The following is a 16,326-nucleotide window of genomic DNA, read 5'->3' as shown; positions in this document are numbered from 1 at the left end:
GGGGTGACCCCAAATAGTCGATTATTCAACGATTCAATCTAAGGAGGCTGATTCGATCTGCCAATCTCACAGTCGAATTGTCGTACTTTCTGAAAATGTGATAATGAAACAAAGGATCATTCCATTCGGGCTATATGATATATAGCCTATTTTGGTATACATATCAGCAGATATCAACCATTTAATAATACAGTTAATAACAATCAGAAGTAAGGGTACTCGTGTGGACAAAAATTAGAAGTGCCGGTACTCCGTACTGGTGAGTACTGGCCCATTTCAAGCACTGTGAGACAATGTATCATTCATTTAAGCTATAATGAAAGATTTGAGGTGCTGTGAAAACTTCAAACAGTCAAATGCAGCATGCTGCCCCACACTGAGCATAATGTTACATCTTCTGGCAAAGATTGATACAAAAAGCTGCAATATTGAGAACTCAGCCAAGATGTTACCTTCAAAATGCTCGAGGAACTACTGTGTACAACTTTTTGACTTTCATTGCCTCATTATTAAAGTATTTAGCTTAAAGGTGCGTGCGTGCAAACTCACACACACCACACAACACACACACACACACACACACACACACACACACAGAGAGAGAGTGAGAGAGCTGCAGCCTTGTCTCCCTCTGTGAGTGTGTGCAGAGATGAGCAGGACCGCACCTTCTGTGAGCGCTACCTGAAACTGGAGATCCAGGGGTACCAATGAAGGGTTAGCTTTCATTGTCTGTCTTTTTTTTTTTTGTTCTATTTTTTTGCCCCTCCTGCTTCTTTTAAACATAGACAGGTAAAGGGCGTTAAGAATATTAACATACAATGGTCTGGTATTTATTGTTTTACGTAATCTCTGTCACTGAAGCCTGATAGTCAAGCAGTGTTAAGGACATGAAAGACCTTATACAAGCAGCGCTGGATACTCCTGAGTTTGCTGCCTCCATTTCTATACAAACTTTCTGTGTTTTCTGTGTGACTTGTGGAATTAAGTTGCCTGCTATCTGAGCTCTAAGGACATTTTTTAGAACTTTTTTTTGGAGGGGATACTTTTTATTATTGTGGGTGAAGATAAACACTTTCACAACAGGTATGTATGTAACACTAAGCTTTTTTTGCATCATTTATTTGCTTTATTTAATTATGATCATTTTCAACATGAACCTGGTTCTGTGACCTATGAGTGTATGGTTTTGTCTTTAAATCTAGTTTTATTAAAGTTGATTTTGCAATAACTTCACATGCATTATAATGCGATGGGACAGAGGGGATGGAGATAAGGATGTGCATACTGAACAGCGTTGTTGCAAGGCAGATATTTAAATTAAGATCATACAATTTCAAACATGATTTATGAATTTTTACCTTAAATTCTATCTGTTTGAGTCCATATTTTCAAAAAGATGTCTTTCTTCTGTCATTTTGTCACATTCCACACAAAAACTAAATAGACTTTGCGATTAAAAAATAATAAAAAAAAAAAAAGGTTATTGCTCATAAAAGGCTATGGTCAGACATTTGTGCTGATAAAAGAATTGCTTCTGTTTAACGGTTATACAATTCTCTCAGTTAAAAGAGACTGACCGTATTATTCTGCAGTTTATCTCAGACATTAAGGGTTATTTTTGTGGGGCCGAGATCTTTCAGCTATTTCTCAGCACAGGGAAGTGAGAAGGGAGGGGAAGCAGAGCCGACACAAAAGGCAACATTATTCCCCAGCGGATCTGCGCTACATCCTACCATGAATGGAGTATTGAAAAACATAACATTGGGGACTAGATTATTTTTCATCCCTCATAACTGAGCCATTTGTCCCAGGGTTTTGAGTGGTTTGTTGGTGCAGTCTGCAAATGAGACAACCGTGGTTCTCGAGTGCTGTGCTGGTGTTAAACTCCCCACCTCCCAATTGGACGCACAATGATTTCTCTGTGGGCCTCTGGCCTTCTGCTGCTGCACCTTTTCAGACAATACGACAGCGCAGTGAAAATGGACTGGACAGGGATGAAGAATGCACAGTCCAGAGTTGTTTCTGTGGCTGCTGTCAAGTGTTTTCTTGTCCCTAATGGTCCCTCAAAAGGTTGTGTGTTAAATGTACCTTCACAAGCTGAAGATAACTATGTATACAGTACAGTGGCTTGTACAGTACAGTGGCTGAAGATTTTAACACCCCCTAATCCCCCCCCCACTAGCCCATCTCCCCCTGCCTCCTGCTCTCTCCAAGGAGACGAGAGGCGCCCCTGCAGTGTCATCAGGTGCCTAAGCGTTTAGGAGGGTTCTAGTGACAGATTGCAGGAAGCAGCGTTTATGCCTGACGATGAGGACCACAGAAAGCAGAAATGTCTTTTTGTGCCCCCTGGGCTCGGAATGTCCACTATCTCGAGGGGCCAATATCAAATTCTCCCCTCATCATCCCCTAATACACATTCCTGTGTAAGGTCAGGGGGAATTCTGCATTGGCGAAGGGACAAACAACCTGAGGCCAAGCCACACACTGTGGTCTCCTAATAACAACATGCTTCTAATAACACTATTCAATTCATTTCTGGGATATTTGCTGTTAAAGATTACATATGTAAAATTTGGAATTTAGTAATTTGAACATTCCCATTTCATAATATACTGCATTGCTTTTTCTTTTGGCAGTGCCTGTTTAAAATTAAAATTTTAAAATTTTCAGTTACATCATCACAGTACACCAGCTGCTACAGCATTTCCTTCATGTATTTGAATCCCCTTGCAGTACTTGATGAATGCCATTCATCCCAGTTTCTTACTTGAGAAGAATGTAGGCTATTCAATATTCTCCGTCTGAAGGAAAATCCCCCTTGATTATCGAAAGCCACAACACAGGTGCCTGCCTCTGTCTGTAACACAAGCCTCCCTCAGCTGTTGAGGATGCTGGAAACCTTGGAAATTACTCATCTCTAACCATCAGGGTAACCGACCTCAGCCCGATTGTTTTGTTGCGGCCTCCGTTACCTGCTGCCTGCCAGGAAGGTGCACGGCGGCCATTTTGTGCTTACACAACAGCAATGTAACACAGCTCCCAGTTACCGGTGTTGAATGAACTTTACGATGGCACATGCCCATGTCTGGGAAACTGAGGTTTCTGGTTTGCTCTGACAAGTGTCTGTATGCCACATAAACTTCCTTACAGCTCTCTTACATTCATGGGGGAGTGATGTGCATCACATGATCTCTGGTTACACATTTCCCAAGCCTGACCTCAGACTACCATCAATACCTACTACAGCACAATATCAACAGCTGCAGGCTTCCCCACAGAAAACAATCCAATACTATAATTAGGCTACTCTGAACCAGGACAAAAAGTAATGATTGTTTTGTAGTAGTAGAAAAGTGTCTACCAATCAGTAGTTTACAACATTTGGTGGCGTGTTCACATACAGCACAGGACTTGGGAAAGCCTAATGAGAAAGACTGACAGCGTGTGAATGTGTGTTGCAGGCGGATGGTCAGTCAGGCAGCCATGCGAGGCCAGCGTGTGGTGGAGAGCGAGTGTAGGTGCTGGAACCCAGTCGTCTGGCTGCTGGTGTCCCTGCTGGGATTCCTCGTTTTGGTGGCTGTCAGTGTGCTGCTGCGACTCGGTGAGTGTGTGAGCGGGAGTGGGGGCCCGGGGTCTGGGCCACTTGCTCCAAGCTGTCTTACTGCAGGAGCTCATCTTTCGCCATAAAGAACACTGCATGTGATTAGGGGTAAAAGTTTATTTTTTTCTATTTGGGTAATTTTTTGAGAAATATTGACATACAATAATTTAGTAAATACATATTAGAGTAACCACAGTCTGAAATACATTTTAAACTATAGGCCTTGTATTTTCAGATATCTAATATTTGTTTCTTTATGTGGCAGTTCTTTAATGATATTTGTGGTACATTATCATTGTTAAAGGGAACAATGTGAAATTCAAATGGAAAAGTAATAGGCCTTACATCTCAAGTTCTCAATGGCAAAAAACTGCTTATTATTAAAGTATAAAATTTCCTAAGGGGGTAATTTTTCACACACTGGCTCAGGACCAGAGGTTGGTTATATAACGTTTGAAACCGATCCCCAATCTTTATCTTAAACTATTAACACTGAACAAACTCATATGTGCTTGCTTTTAAACTCTTAACCCTTGTGTTGTCCTCGGGTCAAATTGACCCATTTTCAAAGTTTCTATTTTAGAAATTTGGGTATTGGGCGACAAAAGTGTCGAAAAAACATGATAATTTTACATTTTGACCCAAAAAAAAAAAAACAGTTGAATGGTCGACGGGAAGACAATACATATAGTGGCCCTTTCAATCACTAGTTTTTAAATAAGGGACATCAACATTATGCTGGCCACTCCAATTCATTATGAGATGCTTCATATTTTAATAGTTGTTCCAAGGGGAAAGGTTACTCCTGCCAAAAACTGAAAGTGATTACGACACAAGTTGGTTTCTTGTGCGTCTGCTGAACTGAACCACATGTTCGGTACATTAATAATGCTCATGAACCGGGTGTGCCTGCAAGTAAACTCCCTGTAGATGAGTGCTTTTGTGTCCACAGTTACTGTCTGCACTGTGTGTACCAGTGATAGCTGGCGGAAAGCCCTGAAGTTATTTTGAAGGACTTAACGTCTACTCACTGGACGTTATGGATCAACAAATATCAAGAGAGAACAATGTATTCAAATGTGCTGGCACTAGCTTGTTGTATTTGTCTCTTGATAAAGCAAAAATATATCCAAATGTGTGCCTTACTAACATTTTTTTGTGTTCAAATTTCAGGAGACATAAAGATAGACAGACGGGCTGTTAACAGTAAGTAATATTTAAGTTTATTACATTTTACTTTTTTGATCCTCCTTAGAATAAGAACTGTCTCTCCCTGGAATATAAACCAGAACGTAATCTGGATGTGACGCTGTAAACAGATGGATTACCAGCGCCTGAAGCTAAATTAGGTAGTTTTAAAATATGTATATACACTGTACAGGTTTCAAAGCCAATCCCTTTGTCTGAGATTTGTTGAAACTGGAGATAGTCTTCAGGCTTCTATACCGGTCTAGAAACACCTTCCAGTGGGACTCTTGGGTAAATCTGTGTCAAAGCACACACTTTTCAGAAACATGGACCCTCTGTGTTTTGCATATAAAATATCTATTGACTGTTTTAATTGATTAATTTGGCCAACAAGCATTACATAAAATGCCATGATAGAGAGAGACATTTGATTAGATGTTGTATTTCCCCACTCACTGATAAGAGCTTAACATGTCTGTCGCTCACTCTAAAAAATAAGTAGAGTAAGAGTTGTCAGCCATGCTAGCTAATGCAAACATGTTAACATGCTCACAATGGCAATGCTAACATGCTGATGTTTAGCAAGTGTAATGTTTGCCATGTTCACCATCTTAGTTTAGCTAATAATTAGCACTATAGGGCCCATAGAGCAGCCCACTAGAGACTTACGCCAGCCGAACCGGTTGCTTCTCAAATTCTGATAGGGAGTCATCTTGTGGGGGTTTTCATTCAGAATTTAAACATCATGGTAGCACTAGATGAAAAGTCAGGGGATCTCCAAATGTAGTAGGATTCATCCTCTGAGGACCATGAGTGTGTCTGAATGTATGTATGAATGTATAAAGTTGAATGGCAATCAATTCAAAAGTTGTTACCTTGTCCTCCCTTTCCATGTCGCTAGCAGGCTAAAAATCCAAATTAAAAAGGAATGGGCTAACATATTTATATTGTAGCGGCTGTTCTACATGGTCTGAACAGGTCTCCTGTTGTGGTTTCAGGCTGTGTCTAGTGTTACAGAAAAATAGATACAGAGTACAGCAACTATGGAAGGCCAAGAGCCTCCTTTCAACAAATAATTCTCTCTCTCTCTCTCTCTCTCTCTCTCTCTCTCTCTCTCTCTCTCTCTCTCTCTAGCAAATGTCATACAAGCCCCCATGGGGACCCAGTACCCAGGTAAGCATGAGCCAGACAGCCACCTCCACACCTGCCCAGACACTCATGTTCAGAAAAAACTTCTGCATCCAGGCCACGACATGGAAACCTACTGTATCAGTGGCATGTGTCATTGAAAGAAAGTACAGAAGGTTAGATCAGTGCCTGGGGCTTTTTAAACAAGGTCACTTTCCCAGCTCTCCATTTCCCTAATCCCCACTTATTTGCTATGTAACCTCCCATTCTCTTGCATCCACCATCTCTTCCACAGAATCATGTGGCTTATTGTGTGCCTTAACTTGGTAGGATTAGACATTTTGCTATTAACTGTCATTACATTAGAGCCATGCGAGTCTGTTTTCATATCTTGTTTTGTTTCCCTCTTTTAAAACATAGTCCTGTTGTTAAAATGTCTCTCAGACAGTAGAGCTTTTATAAGCCTCAGATTACTCAATGAGGTGGCACAATCATAACCAAACAACCCAAACATACTGTACTTATCAACTCAAAGACAAGAAATTGAGTTGTGTTTAAACACTGACGGCAGAATTAATCTGACACATATTGTCTGATTTTCTCTCCAAAGTACAACTGGTGAATGGACGTAACAGGTGTGAGGGTAGAGTGGAGGTGTTCTACAATAACTCATGGGGCACAGTGTGTGACGACGACTGGGACATGGTGGACGCCAACGTGGTGTGTCGGCAGCTGGGCTGCGGCGTGGCTGTGGCAGTGGGGAGCAGCTCTCAGTTTGGACAAGGCTCAGGCATTATCTTGCTGGACAACGTGGACTGCAGAGGAAGTGAAACAGACGTCAGCCAGTGCCGTACTCTGGACTGGGGCGTCCACAATTGTTACCACTATGAGGATGTGGGTGTTACCTGCAAAGGTAAGGCCTGTATACTACTTTAAGTTGGCTGAGGTAGTTGTGAATCATATCTTCATGTATAACATTGGAAAGAAAGGCGGCCAAGTGACTAACATTCCTGCTTTCTTTTCATTTTGTTGCTAGAGCCAGCAATGGTGGGGGCAAAAGGTTTTCTGGATCCCACCACACCCCCTGTGCAGAACTCCGGTTTACGTAAGTGCTCCCTGCTTTTATTGAAACAAGATTGGTCTTCTGCCAACCTGAAACGTCAGAGGGATGAATTTGGCTTTTTTAAATGTAATTAAAAGCAAAGTAGCTCATTCCGTCAGGTAATATCTATCAAAATGGACTACTTCCTCTTTAAATAAAGTTAGTGGCGGGTAAAGTGTTAAAGTATATGCAAATGGCCAAAATTACGAAACAAATATGATACTTTTGAGATAGTATGAGATTGTTAAAAATGAATACTTATTTAAACAAGCCAGTTGAAAATAACTATAATAAGATGTGTTGGAAATTACTTTAATAAACTTGCCATGCTTAGTATTTTTACATAACAATGGATCATATTCTATCTACTTGTATGTGAAATAGGTTGCTTGTACAGAAGTGATGAACCAACAGAAAAATCTCACCCATAACGGAATTCCCATTAGTTCTGTGGAGATTTATAGCGTCTTTAAGCGGTTTTGGTTTTACTGCCTCAACTCATTTACATTGACATGTGTCAAGTCCAAATGAAAAGCCAATGTTAAATGGAAATTCAAAAGCCAAACATTAAATCCAAATGAAAAGCCAATGTTAAATTGAAATTCAAAAGCCAAATATTAAATCCAAATGGAAAAGCCAAATGGAAAATTTCTCTTTGGACTTTCAATTTGAATTATGAATAAATATTTCCTCCATACAACTTTACTGTTTTGGTTCCCTCTCGTATCTCCACTATATGCTGCCTGCTCAGCACCAAAACATAGGATCAACAATATTTACTGTAAAAGTATTAACATAGACACGTTGAACTTGCACTTCCATACTCACCTGTATGGAAACAAATAGCTATCATTACCATGAATAAAATTAGTCCTAGCACAATGAAGATACATTTCAAGTGAAAGAAAAAGAAGACAGAGGGCGTTTCCCAATATGTGTTCTTCTATTGACTTGTGTTCTTGTGTCCCTGTGAAACGTCATCTTGTGTTGCCAAAGTACTGTCCCAATACACAAGTTCCCATTTCGCCAAGAACAGTTAAAATTCCCGGATGTATTCTTGACACGCCCATTTACCGAGGATACATCGGTTGGTAACTTGTATTAACTTCGCAGCACCTGTATCCCAACATTCCTTTCGGCATTCAATGATGGTTGGATTTCCAGTACATAGACAGCCCAAAAAGCCATCTTTTTCATCACTTAATTCACTTCTGAGAACATTTTAAGCGAGAAATGAAAGCTTTAGATTTCGAATATAGGCAGTCTTGCAAAAATCTTTGCTGAATTGACAATTTGCTCCAAAGTTTTCGGAGCTCCATAAATTGACGCGGACGCCAGCTTGCGCCTGCCGGGGCCACTAGCTCGGCGCTCGAACAGTCACACTCGGAGACCCCGCTGTAGGACCCCGGAGGTCTTTTAGACCGGTTCCGTAAATAAGAGGCTTTTATTTTGCCGTTGACAGATCGTTTGTTTAAATATCACAACACATATCCATCATAAGATTAACGGGAACCTGTGTTAACTGTCTTTTTGGAGTTAAGCTCAAGCTCAAGCTCGCACACACACACACACACACACACACACACACACACACACACACACACGATATACCATAGATAGATTGTATATTATTAGTCTATGAGATATACCAGTTTCTTTTTGGGAGACTTGTTTAAATTATGCCATAGGCTATAGCCTACATTATATTTAGTTCATATTTTTGGTGTATTTGTTTTCTGATTTATTAGAAGTTGAGTTTAAACAGTTGAACATAAAGTGGTAACATGCTATGACATGTTATGTAGACTAAAGGGGAGACACCAACCTTTATAATTTTAATTGCTAATTTCCATCTCCCTGGGCATATACAGTGCACTACAATAATATAGAAATGATAATTCCACATAACACTAATAGGAACACATAGGACACGCCAGTGCATATGCCTATTTATTTTTTTTATTTAAACTGACTTAAATTTATACACCAATAATAGGGATCGCGTTCCACTCTTTTGAATAAGTAAAGGGTGTTTGAGCTAAACCATAAACAATTAAATTAAAGCTCAATTAGTTTTTCAATATTATTGTAATAGTTGTAGCATTATTAGGTTTTCTTGTCCGGAGATTGTTTTAATACAAAGTGGTTATATTGTTGTGGTTAAAATATCTAGCTGATATTTTGGAGCCTTGCAGGTAGCTTCTCTGCTGGGGGTGTTGAGCAATAACAGGAAGAACGCATTGTCTTAAATTGTTAACAGCGTTTTCTGTGCTTGTGAACTTGCGAGTTTATTCTTCCAAGAACAACCAGCAAGAACGTTCTCCCCAAGAACACAAGTCCGTACTTTGCATTCTTGGTATTGAGAAATGCCCAGAATCTCCTGAATAAAATGAAATAGAAAGTGCAAACAGAGCTTTGATCAGCCCCTTCTCTCTGCCTCACAGCTGTAAGTCGATCCAAACATGATCAAAGTGTGTAGTGCAAGTAAAAAGATGCTTTGGTTAGACCAGGGAAAACCGTCTGTAGCCAGAAAGTAGCAGGTCTCTTGCTTCAAGCTCCATGCTGTCATCTCTCACACATATGATGCTGTTGTTCTCTCTTACCTGGATTTAACTGCAGTTCTATGAGTATGTGTGGAGCCCTCTAACGGGCTTTGCTATTGGTTTACCCTTATAATGGTCTGTAAATGAGAAAAAATATTTGCACTCACTGCCAATCGAGGGGTAGCACACATGGCACCTGAATTCTGCCAACCATGACAGCGGTCAAATAAGGCAGCTGTCACCCTTTCCCTCTCAGACAGGAGCGACGACCGACATACTCAGTGGAGAGGCCTACTCAGGTTGCGAGCAATCTTAGATTGGCGCCATCTTGTGGAGGACAACACAGGGCTGGGTGAGGAGCATAGACTGTATATTATTATTATTAATAATATACAGTCTATGGTGAGGAGGCCAGTTGTAAGGCTCCTCGGACTTGGTCAGTCAGCCTCAGCCGGATGCTGCTTCCCTAGGCACAGTAAGCAGGAGTCCAACAGCAGCATGTGCGGGGCATATTTAACACAAGGCTTGCTGGCCTAAAATTAGCATCTGCATAGACTCGCATTGCCAGACCTATCTCCACAGTGCTGCGAAGTAAGGTCTGGCTCATCCACACATACATTCCAGGATAGGAGAAAATAACTGTGGGTTGTTTGCATTTATTTAAGCCAATCACAATCGTCTTAGGCATTGCTAAGCTCCGAACGTAGAGACGGTGGCTCTGCAAAATGGTTTCGGGAAGGCATTTGTTTTGGTGGAACATTTGCACCCCTCAAAAGAAAACACCACATGCAATATTAGATTAAGATAACTGTTCCCACTATACCTTAACATGAGCTATTTAAATTAGCTGGATACATGGTTAAATGTAATTTGCTCTTGTGTATCGCTGTGTGTATTTTGACCATAGCAGATCCTTGCCAATCGGTCCTAAAACGTCCCAGTTAGATAGGAAATGCCATAAACATATTCTTTGTAAATCTTTAAAATCATTCACAATAGAACCAAGCAGGCCTGCCTTTTTGCACGATCCACATTTTCTTCAAAATGTGCCATTTTCAGCATGTAGCTTGCTAGCTTGAAGTTTGTTGTCGTTTCCCTAAGGGCGCTGACACACTTACCCGATAATCGGCCGTTGGACAGTCTGGCGAGGTCGGTAACTCGAGTCTGTTCAGTGTGTTCCGTGCCGCCGTCCGTCGGAGGGGCTGTCGGCCTTTATTTTGGCCGACCTGACACGTTCAGTCGGAGGCAGGGCAGTCAGGACTCACCCGGAAATGGCGAGCGGAATGAGCGTGACTAGAGTCTCTCAAAATCTGACGAAAATCTTTTAAACCGACCTTTGTTGATCTGAAATGAAGACAGATTCAGCAACTGCACGGCCTATTTCTCGCTTAAAATGTTTTCAGAAACATGTTTCAGTGAACTATTTTAGTACAATATGAGATCGTACGCTGAACAAGCCGCCATGACAGTCTGGCTTTGAATTTCAGGAGAAAACAAACCCATGTGATGCATTCGTCCAATTAGCTGCCGGTTTAAATTTTTTGGGCAACAATACAGATTAGCGCCGCATGCTGTTATGGAGACGTATTCCATCTCGTCTCTTTGGTGTGTTCTGTGGCACTTTTTGGACCAACTCCGGGAGACCGAACAGTCCGACTGGCTTTTCTGCCAACGGTCGGCCCTCTGATTGGTGTGTAACTGCTTTAAGAGAACAACGGTTATCCTGGAAATGAACTGTCGTTGATCCAGTCTAGCGTCTCCAACACCAGATGGTGAACAAAGTTTGCAGTAGATCTGTTCTCAAGATGGTTGAGTGAAAAAGGGAGACGAGCAATGCATGCACTGGGGCTTTATAGAGGGGTGGATGCCGTGCGTGTGCCGACCCCCAATTGGGCAGTCAGTTAAAAAAAGAAATTCCAGGTGCCGAGGTGGAGCCTCTTAAGGGTAAACCAATAACAAAGCTTGTTAAAGGACATACCATGTAAAACCATATAAGCCGGTAAACAATCACTGTGATTGGCTGAGCGAAGCTATTGCCCTATTAATTGGATTAGGTGCGATCACAGGTCAGGATAGAAACGTAACTTGGTTCGGGTCCGGACTGCGGTCCGGTATAAGGACATATGTTGCGTTCTCTCTCTGCTAAATAAGTAGATCAGGCCATTGCTCAAGTGCACGTCTAATTCTAATGTACATTAAAAGGTGCTCTAAGCGATGTTGGGTGACAGCACTTCTTGTTGACGTTCAAAGTATTTTCAAACAAAACGAGGCTAGCTCGCCCCTCCCTCCTCCTCATCCCATCTCCTCTCTCTCACTTCCATGCTCCTGCGCACTAATATGAATATGAAAGGCTATATTATTTTAGTTTTGCGAAACTGTCGTGACATTTTCCACAACATCAAAAGCTATTCAGCTCAGTGAAAAGTAACTTTTGGGAAACCATACACCTCAAAAGGCCTCTTGAATTCCAGGCCGTCCTTTTTGTTGCTGGGTATGCTTTGTTGTGGTTGTTTTTTTCCCCTTAATTCCTAAGAGAATTACGAGAGACTAGAACAGAATTTTGTTAACAAGTGACGTATTGGCTAACTCTCCAGTGGCCTTTATAAAATCCAGTGGGAATGTAGTGAAGCCATGAATCTGGATGCCTTACAGATGAAGCACATTTTTAAATGATGTCTATTGTCTCTGTTCAGGTGTGTTTTTGTCAGGGCCGAGGCTTAAAATGACAACATCTGTGCTCAATCAGATGTTCACCTTTAACTCCCCTTCTTTATATGCTGCAGTATGTATTGTATAGGCCCATACCCTTCTCATTTCCCTGTATCAATGTCTGTTAGTCATTTCCTCGGTCTTGGGAACACACACGCACAAATGTTTTCTATAATATGTCCCCAAATCAGCACAAATTTAACATTAATATAGATTCTAATTAGGGCTGCACTATATATATATATATATATATATATAGATAGTTTTTAAATTGTCATTGTGATATCAACTGGCACAATAAACACTTTAATATGTGTTTATTGCAAGGAATATCGTATCGTGATATTCAACGTTATTGCATATTTGCCTAATATCGTGCAGCCCTAAATGTCTAGTATAACATATAGAGAAATATATATTTAACCCCTTCTCTCCATCCATCTGTTTCAGGAGATGGCACCATCCGTCTGGTGAATGGACAGAACTCCTGCCAGGGCCGGGTAGAGATCTACTACCACGGAGGCTGGGGGACAGTGTGTGATGACGACTGGGTCTTCAACAATGCCCGGGTGGTGTGCCAACAGATCGGCTGCGGTAGTGCCGTCTCTGCACACACCAACTCCTACTTTGGCTATGGAACAGGACAGATTCTCCTAGACAATGTCAACTGCTACGGCACTGAACTTGAACTGGCGAAATGCAAAAGCCTGGGCTGGGGCAAACACAACTGTGGCCATCATGAAGACGCTGGGGTCACCTGCACGGGTACACTGCTTTCAGTCATGGAATATGCAATAACACAAGTTGTACAGATGTAAACCAGGAACTATTATTATTCAGACAAATAACTAATCAAGAGTAAGGGCCCTATCTTGCACCCAGCGTAGCACAAAGCCCGACGCAAGTGTCTTTGCTAGTTTAAGACCAGTTGTCAATTTCTTGTCCAGCGCCCACGTCATTTAAATAGCAAATGCACTTGCGCCCATCTGTGCGCCCATGGGCGTGCTGGTCTTACAGGGAGGTGTGTTCAGGTGCATTCTTGGTGTATTTCCTCTTGAGGCAGTGGAAAGTCATCGTGCCATTGACCAACAAAAACATGGTCTAAAGTAAATAAAGCAGAATTTCATTGTTATTTTAACGCCTGCTTTACCTCGTGGAGTTTTGGTGGCATAGTGCTCGTGCCATATATGATCTGCTCGCGCACTTTCACTTCACGCATGAGCAGATCAGTTTCTTCTCCTGAAAATCTCTCCTTCCTGCTTAGCAAATGCGGCATCATAATAGCAATGCGCCAAGGTCCAAACGTGCCTGGCTTTTAAAGGGAATGGGAGATGACACTCTGATTGGTTTATTGCGTCATGCGCCTGGCACGCGGACCCTTTTTTCTACCACCAAACTAGCAAAAGTGGATTTGTACATGCCCTAAACGCACCTGCACAAGGCGCTTGACTCCGTGCTCTTAGATCATTAAAATTATTCAATTATCATTGAGAAATGTTATTAAAAACCACAAATATGAACCTCACGGTGGCGATAGAGGAAAAGTCAGGGGATCCCCAAAGTCCGTAGGATTCACCCTCTGGGGACCATGTCTGAACCAAATGTCATGGCAATCCATTCAATAGCTGCTAGCATCGCTAAAAGCTGCATGACAACCATTTATTATAGTGACTATATACTGTGATATCGTTAATTTCTTCTCGTGCTACGGATGATAATAATGCAAGTATAATAATGCAAGTAGTAATTAGTAGTTGTGGTAATAGTGGTTGTATGAGTGGTAAGGAAATAATAGTGGTGGGAAAATGATCATATGTATGTTGAGGTATCATTAAGCTAAAATCTTAATGTAATTTATTGAATCTCAGTGGACATTAAATGAGGATGAAAAGCAATTATAATGGCAGTAGTATAGCATTAGAATCTGTGTAAGTAATAAGCAGTAGTAGTGTAAGTAGAAATTGTAATAATGGAAGTTGTACTGCATATATAAAAATTATTTCATTTTCATTTCTACCCACTTTAGGATCCACCACTGTACCTCCTGTGGCAACAGGAAATAACCGAGCTCTATGGCCAACATATAACACTGAAGGTATACAACCGTAATATACAGTAGACGTTTATTTGCCAGCAAACCTGCACACACTGATTATTACTCTTTTTTTCATCAGCATGTCCAATTTGTTTTGCTGGATTTTCTTTTTCCTCAGTAAAAATGAAATGTGAACTTTTGCCAAATGACCAACAGGGAGAGCCATTTCTCCTCCATTGCCTTTAAGCTGTAACAGACTAACCTCACCATGATCATTATAAACTGGTAGTTTGGTGTATTGAGAATTGAATCTTATGATTTACATCTTCCCTCCAGCAACAGAAAAGGTTCCAGTCACCACGTTACCAACTACAACAACTGTTACAACAACTTCCACAACAAAAGGTAACAATATACTGTATTACACTTTGAATGACAGTTTGTTTTAATATTGGGATGACCAGGGAATATAATAGCCTTTTATGCAATTATCATAAAAAATACACTACAATTATGTACCTATCTATTTATTCCTGTGCAGGCACACCATCCATTCGTGTCGTGAATGGTAACGGTAGCTGTCAGGGTCGTGTAGAGGTCCTCTACAAAACTATTTGGGGGACGGTGTGTGATGATGACTGGGACATGACCAATGCCAACGTGGTGTGCAGGCAGCTAGGCTGTGGCCCAGCTATCGCGGCTACGGTCCTAGCCTACTTCGGCTACGGTACGGGTCCCATCCTGCTGGATAATGTGGATTGCGTAGGCTCCGAACTGGAGCTGTCCAAGTGCTTCAACCTGGGCTGGGGTCAACACAACTGTGGCCATCATGAGGATGCTGGGGTTATCTGTGCACGTAAGACCTGACCGAACCTCTCTAACATCATGTGGGGTTACAGCAGACTCCATTCAGCATACATTTATGACAGCACATACACAATACTGAACATAGGGAATGTCTGTATCACAAATCTCTTTCTTAAGTAATCAATTCCACTAAAACCTCATACTTCCTTTTCATTTGGTCATCTGTGCACTTTCTGCTGAGTTGTTTAGTTGCAATGCATGACATGCAGTACCCAGACAGCCCAGAGAACATAAAAAATACAGTGGATGAGTCAAGGCACATCAGTGTCATTGCCTGCCTGCAGGCCAAATTTCACTTCTTCAAGGCTAAATCAGAAGCACATACAGACTCCACTTTACTGTGCTTAGATAACACATCCTTGGTTTCAGGTTGATCGAAAAATATGATTGTTCCTTTTTTTTTCCTAAAAGGCAGCAGTTCTTAGTGCGTTGTCTTCAGAAGGTAATTAGAATGGCAAGGCGGACATATTTTACAAAAAGTTGTTAAAATTGCAAAGTGTGTCTCTGTATTGTCGCCTGAAAGGAGCCAGACAAGCTTACACATTGTAAATTGCTTTTGTGACCTGATATTTCTTCAGTATGCTCAGGACCCAGAAGCATCACTCCCATTTTTCTTTTCTTTCCTCTGCTTCCCTTAGCTTTTGAATTGTACATGATAAATGGACGTGGCTTTGGAGTAACAGAAAGCATACCTGCCGCCACCACCACCACACAACCACCTGAGGGTAGGTTAAATATAACTTTAACCAGCACAACATCAACCCATTTCCCCTGGAATAGGTCTTAAAAACAGTTAAGAATCGGAATTGATGGGACTCCTCCTTTGTTTTTCGCAGGAATGGTGAGATTGGTGGGTGGCCAGCACCGATGCGAGGGTCGGTTGGAAATGTACTCAAATTCTGGATGGGGCACAGTGTGTGATGATGCTTGGGACCTCCCGGACGCTCAGGTTGTGTGTCGCCAACTGGGCTGTGGAGAGGCCACGGCGGCTCGGGGAGAAGCGTTTTTCGGGCCCGGCACAGGAACAATCCTGCTGGACAATCTTAAGTGCAGCGGTGCTGAGGCGTCCCTGCAGCAGTGCTCCCATATATCCTGGAATGTGCACAACTGCGACCACTCTGAAGATGCTGGCGTCACCTGCTCACTGTCGTGA

General features: G+C 41.7%; 1 protein-coding gene across 1 annotated transcript; it reads left to right on the top strand.

The window, feature by feature from the left end:
• Window positions 1-3,483: 3,483 nt before the first annotated feature.
• Window positions 3,484-16,326, top strand: LOC114566997 (scavenger receptor cysteine-rich domain-containing group B protein). The gene is made up of 10 exons (XM_028595878.1): window positions 3,484-3,601; window positions 4,775-4,807; window positions 6,528-6,830; window positions 6,954-7,022; window positions 12,722-13,036; window positions 14,298-14,366; window positions 14,643-14,711; window positions 14,848-15,162; window positions 15,812-15,898; window positions 16,010-16,326. Exons 1-10 carry the CDS (start codon window positions 3,484-3,486, stop codon window positions 16,324-16,326), a joined length of 1,695 nt encoding a protein of 564 aa, XP_028451679.1.

Source organism: Perca flavescens, chromosome 13 (assembly GCF_004354835.1).
Source record: "Perca flavescens isolate YP-PL-M2 chromosome 13, PFLA_1.0, whole genome shotgun sequence".
In the NCBI taxonomy this organism is placed as follows: Eukaryota; Metazoa; Chordata; class Actinopteri; order Perciformes; family Percidae; genus Perca; species Perca flavescens.
This window is presented reverse-complemented; position numbering and strand designations above follow the sequence as displayed.

Coding starts and splice junctions, on each gene's coding strand:
- LOC114566997 (XM_028595878.1), top strand. CDS start 3,484: ATGCGAGGCCAGCGTGTGGTGGAGAGCGAGTGTAGGTGCTGGAACCCA. Junction 14,712..14,847: donor AACAACTTCCACAACAAAAG/GTAACAATATAC, acceptor ATTCCTGTGCAG/GCACACCATCCATTCGTGTC. Junction 15,899..16,009: donor CACCACACAACCACCTGAGG/GTAGGTTAAATA, acceptor TGTTTTTCGCAG/GAATGGTGAGATTGGTGGGT.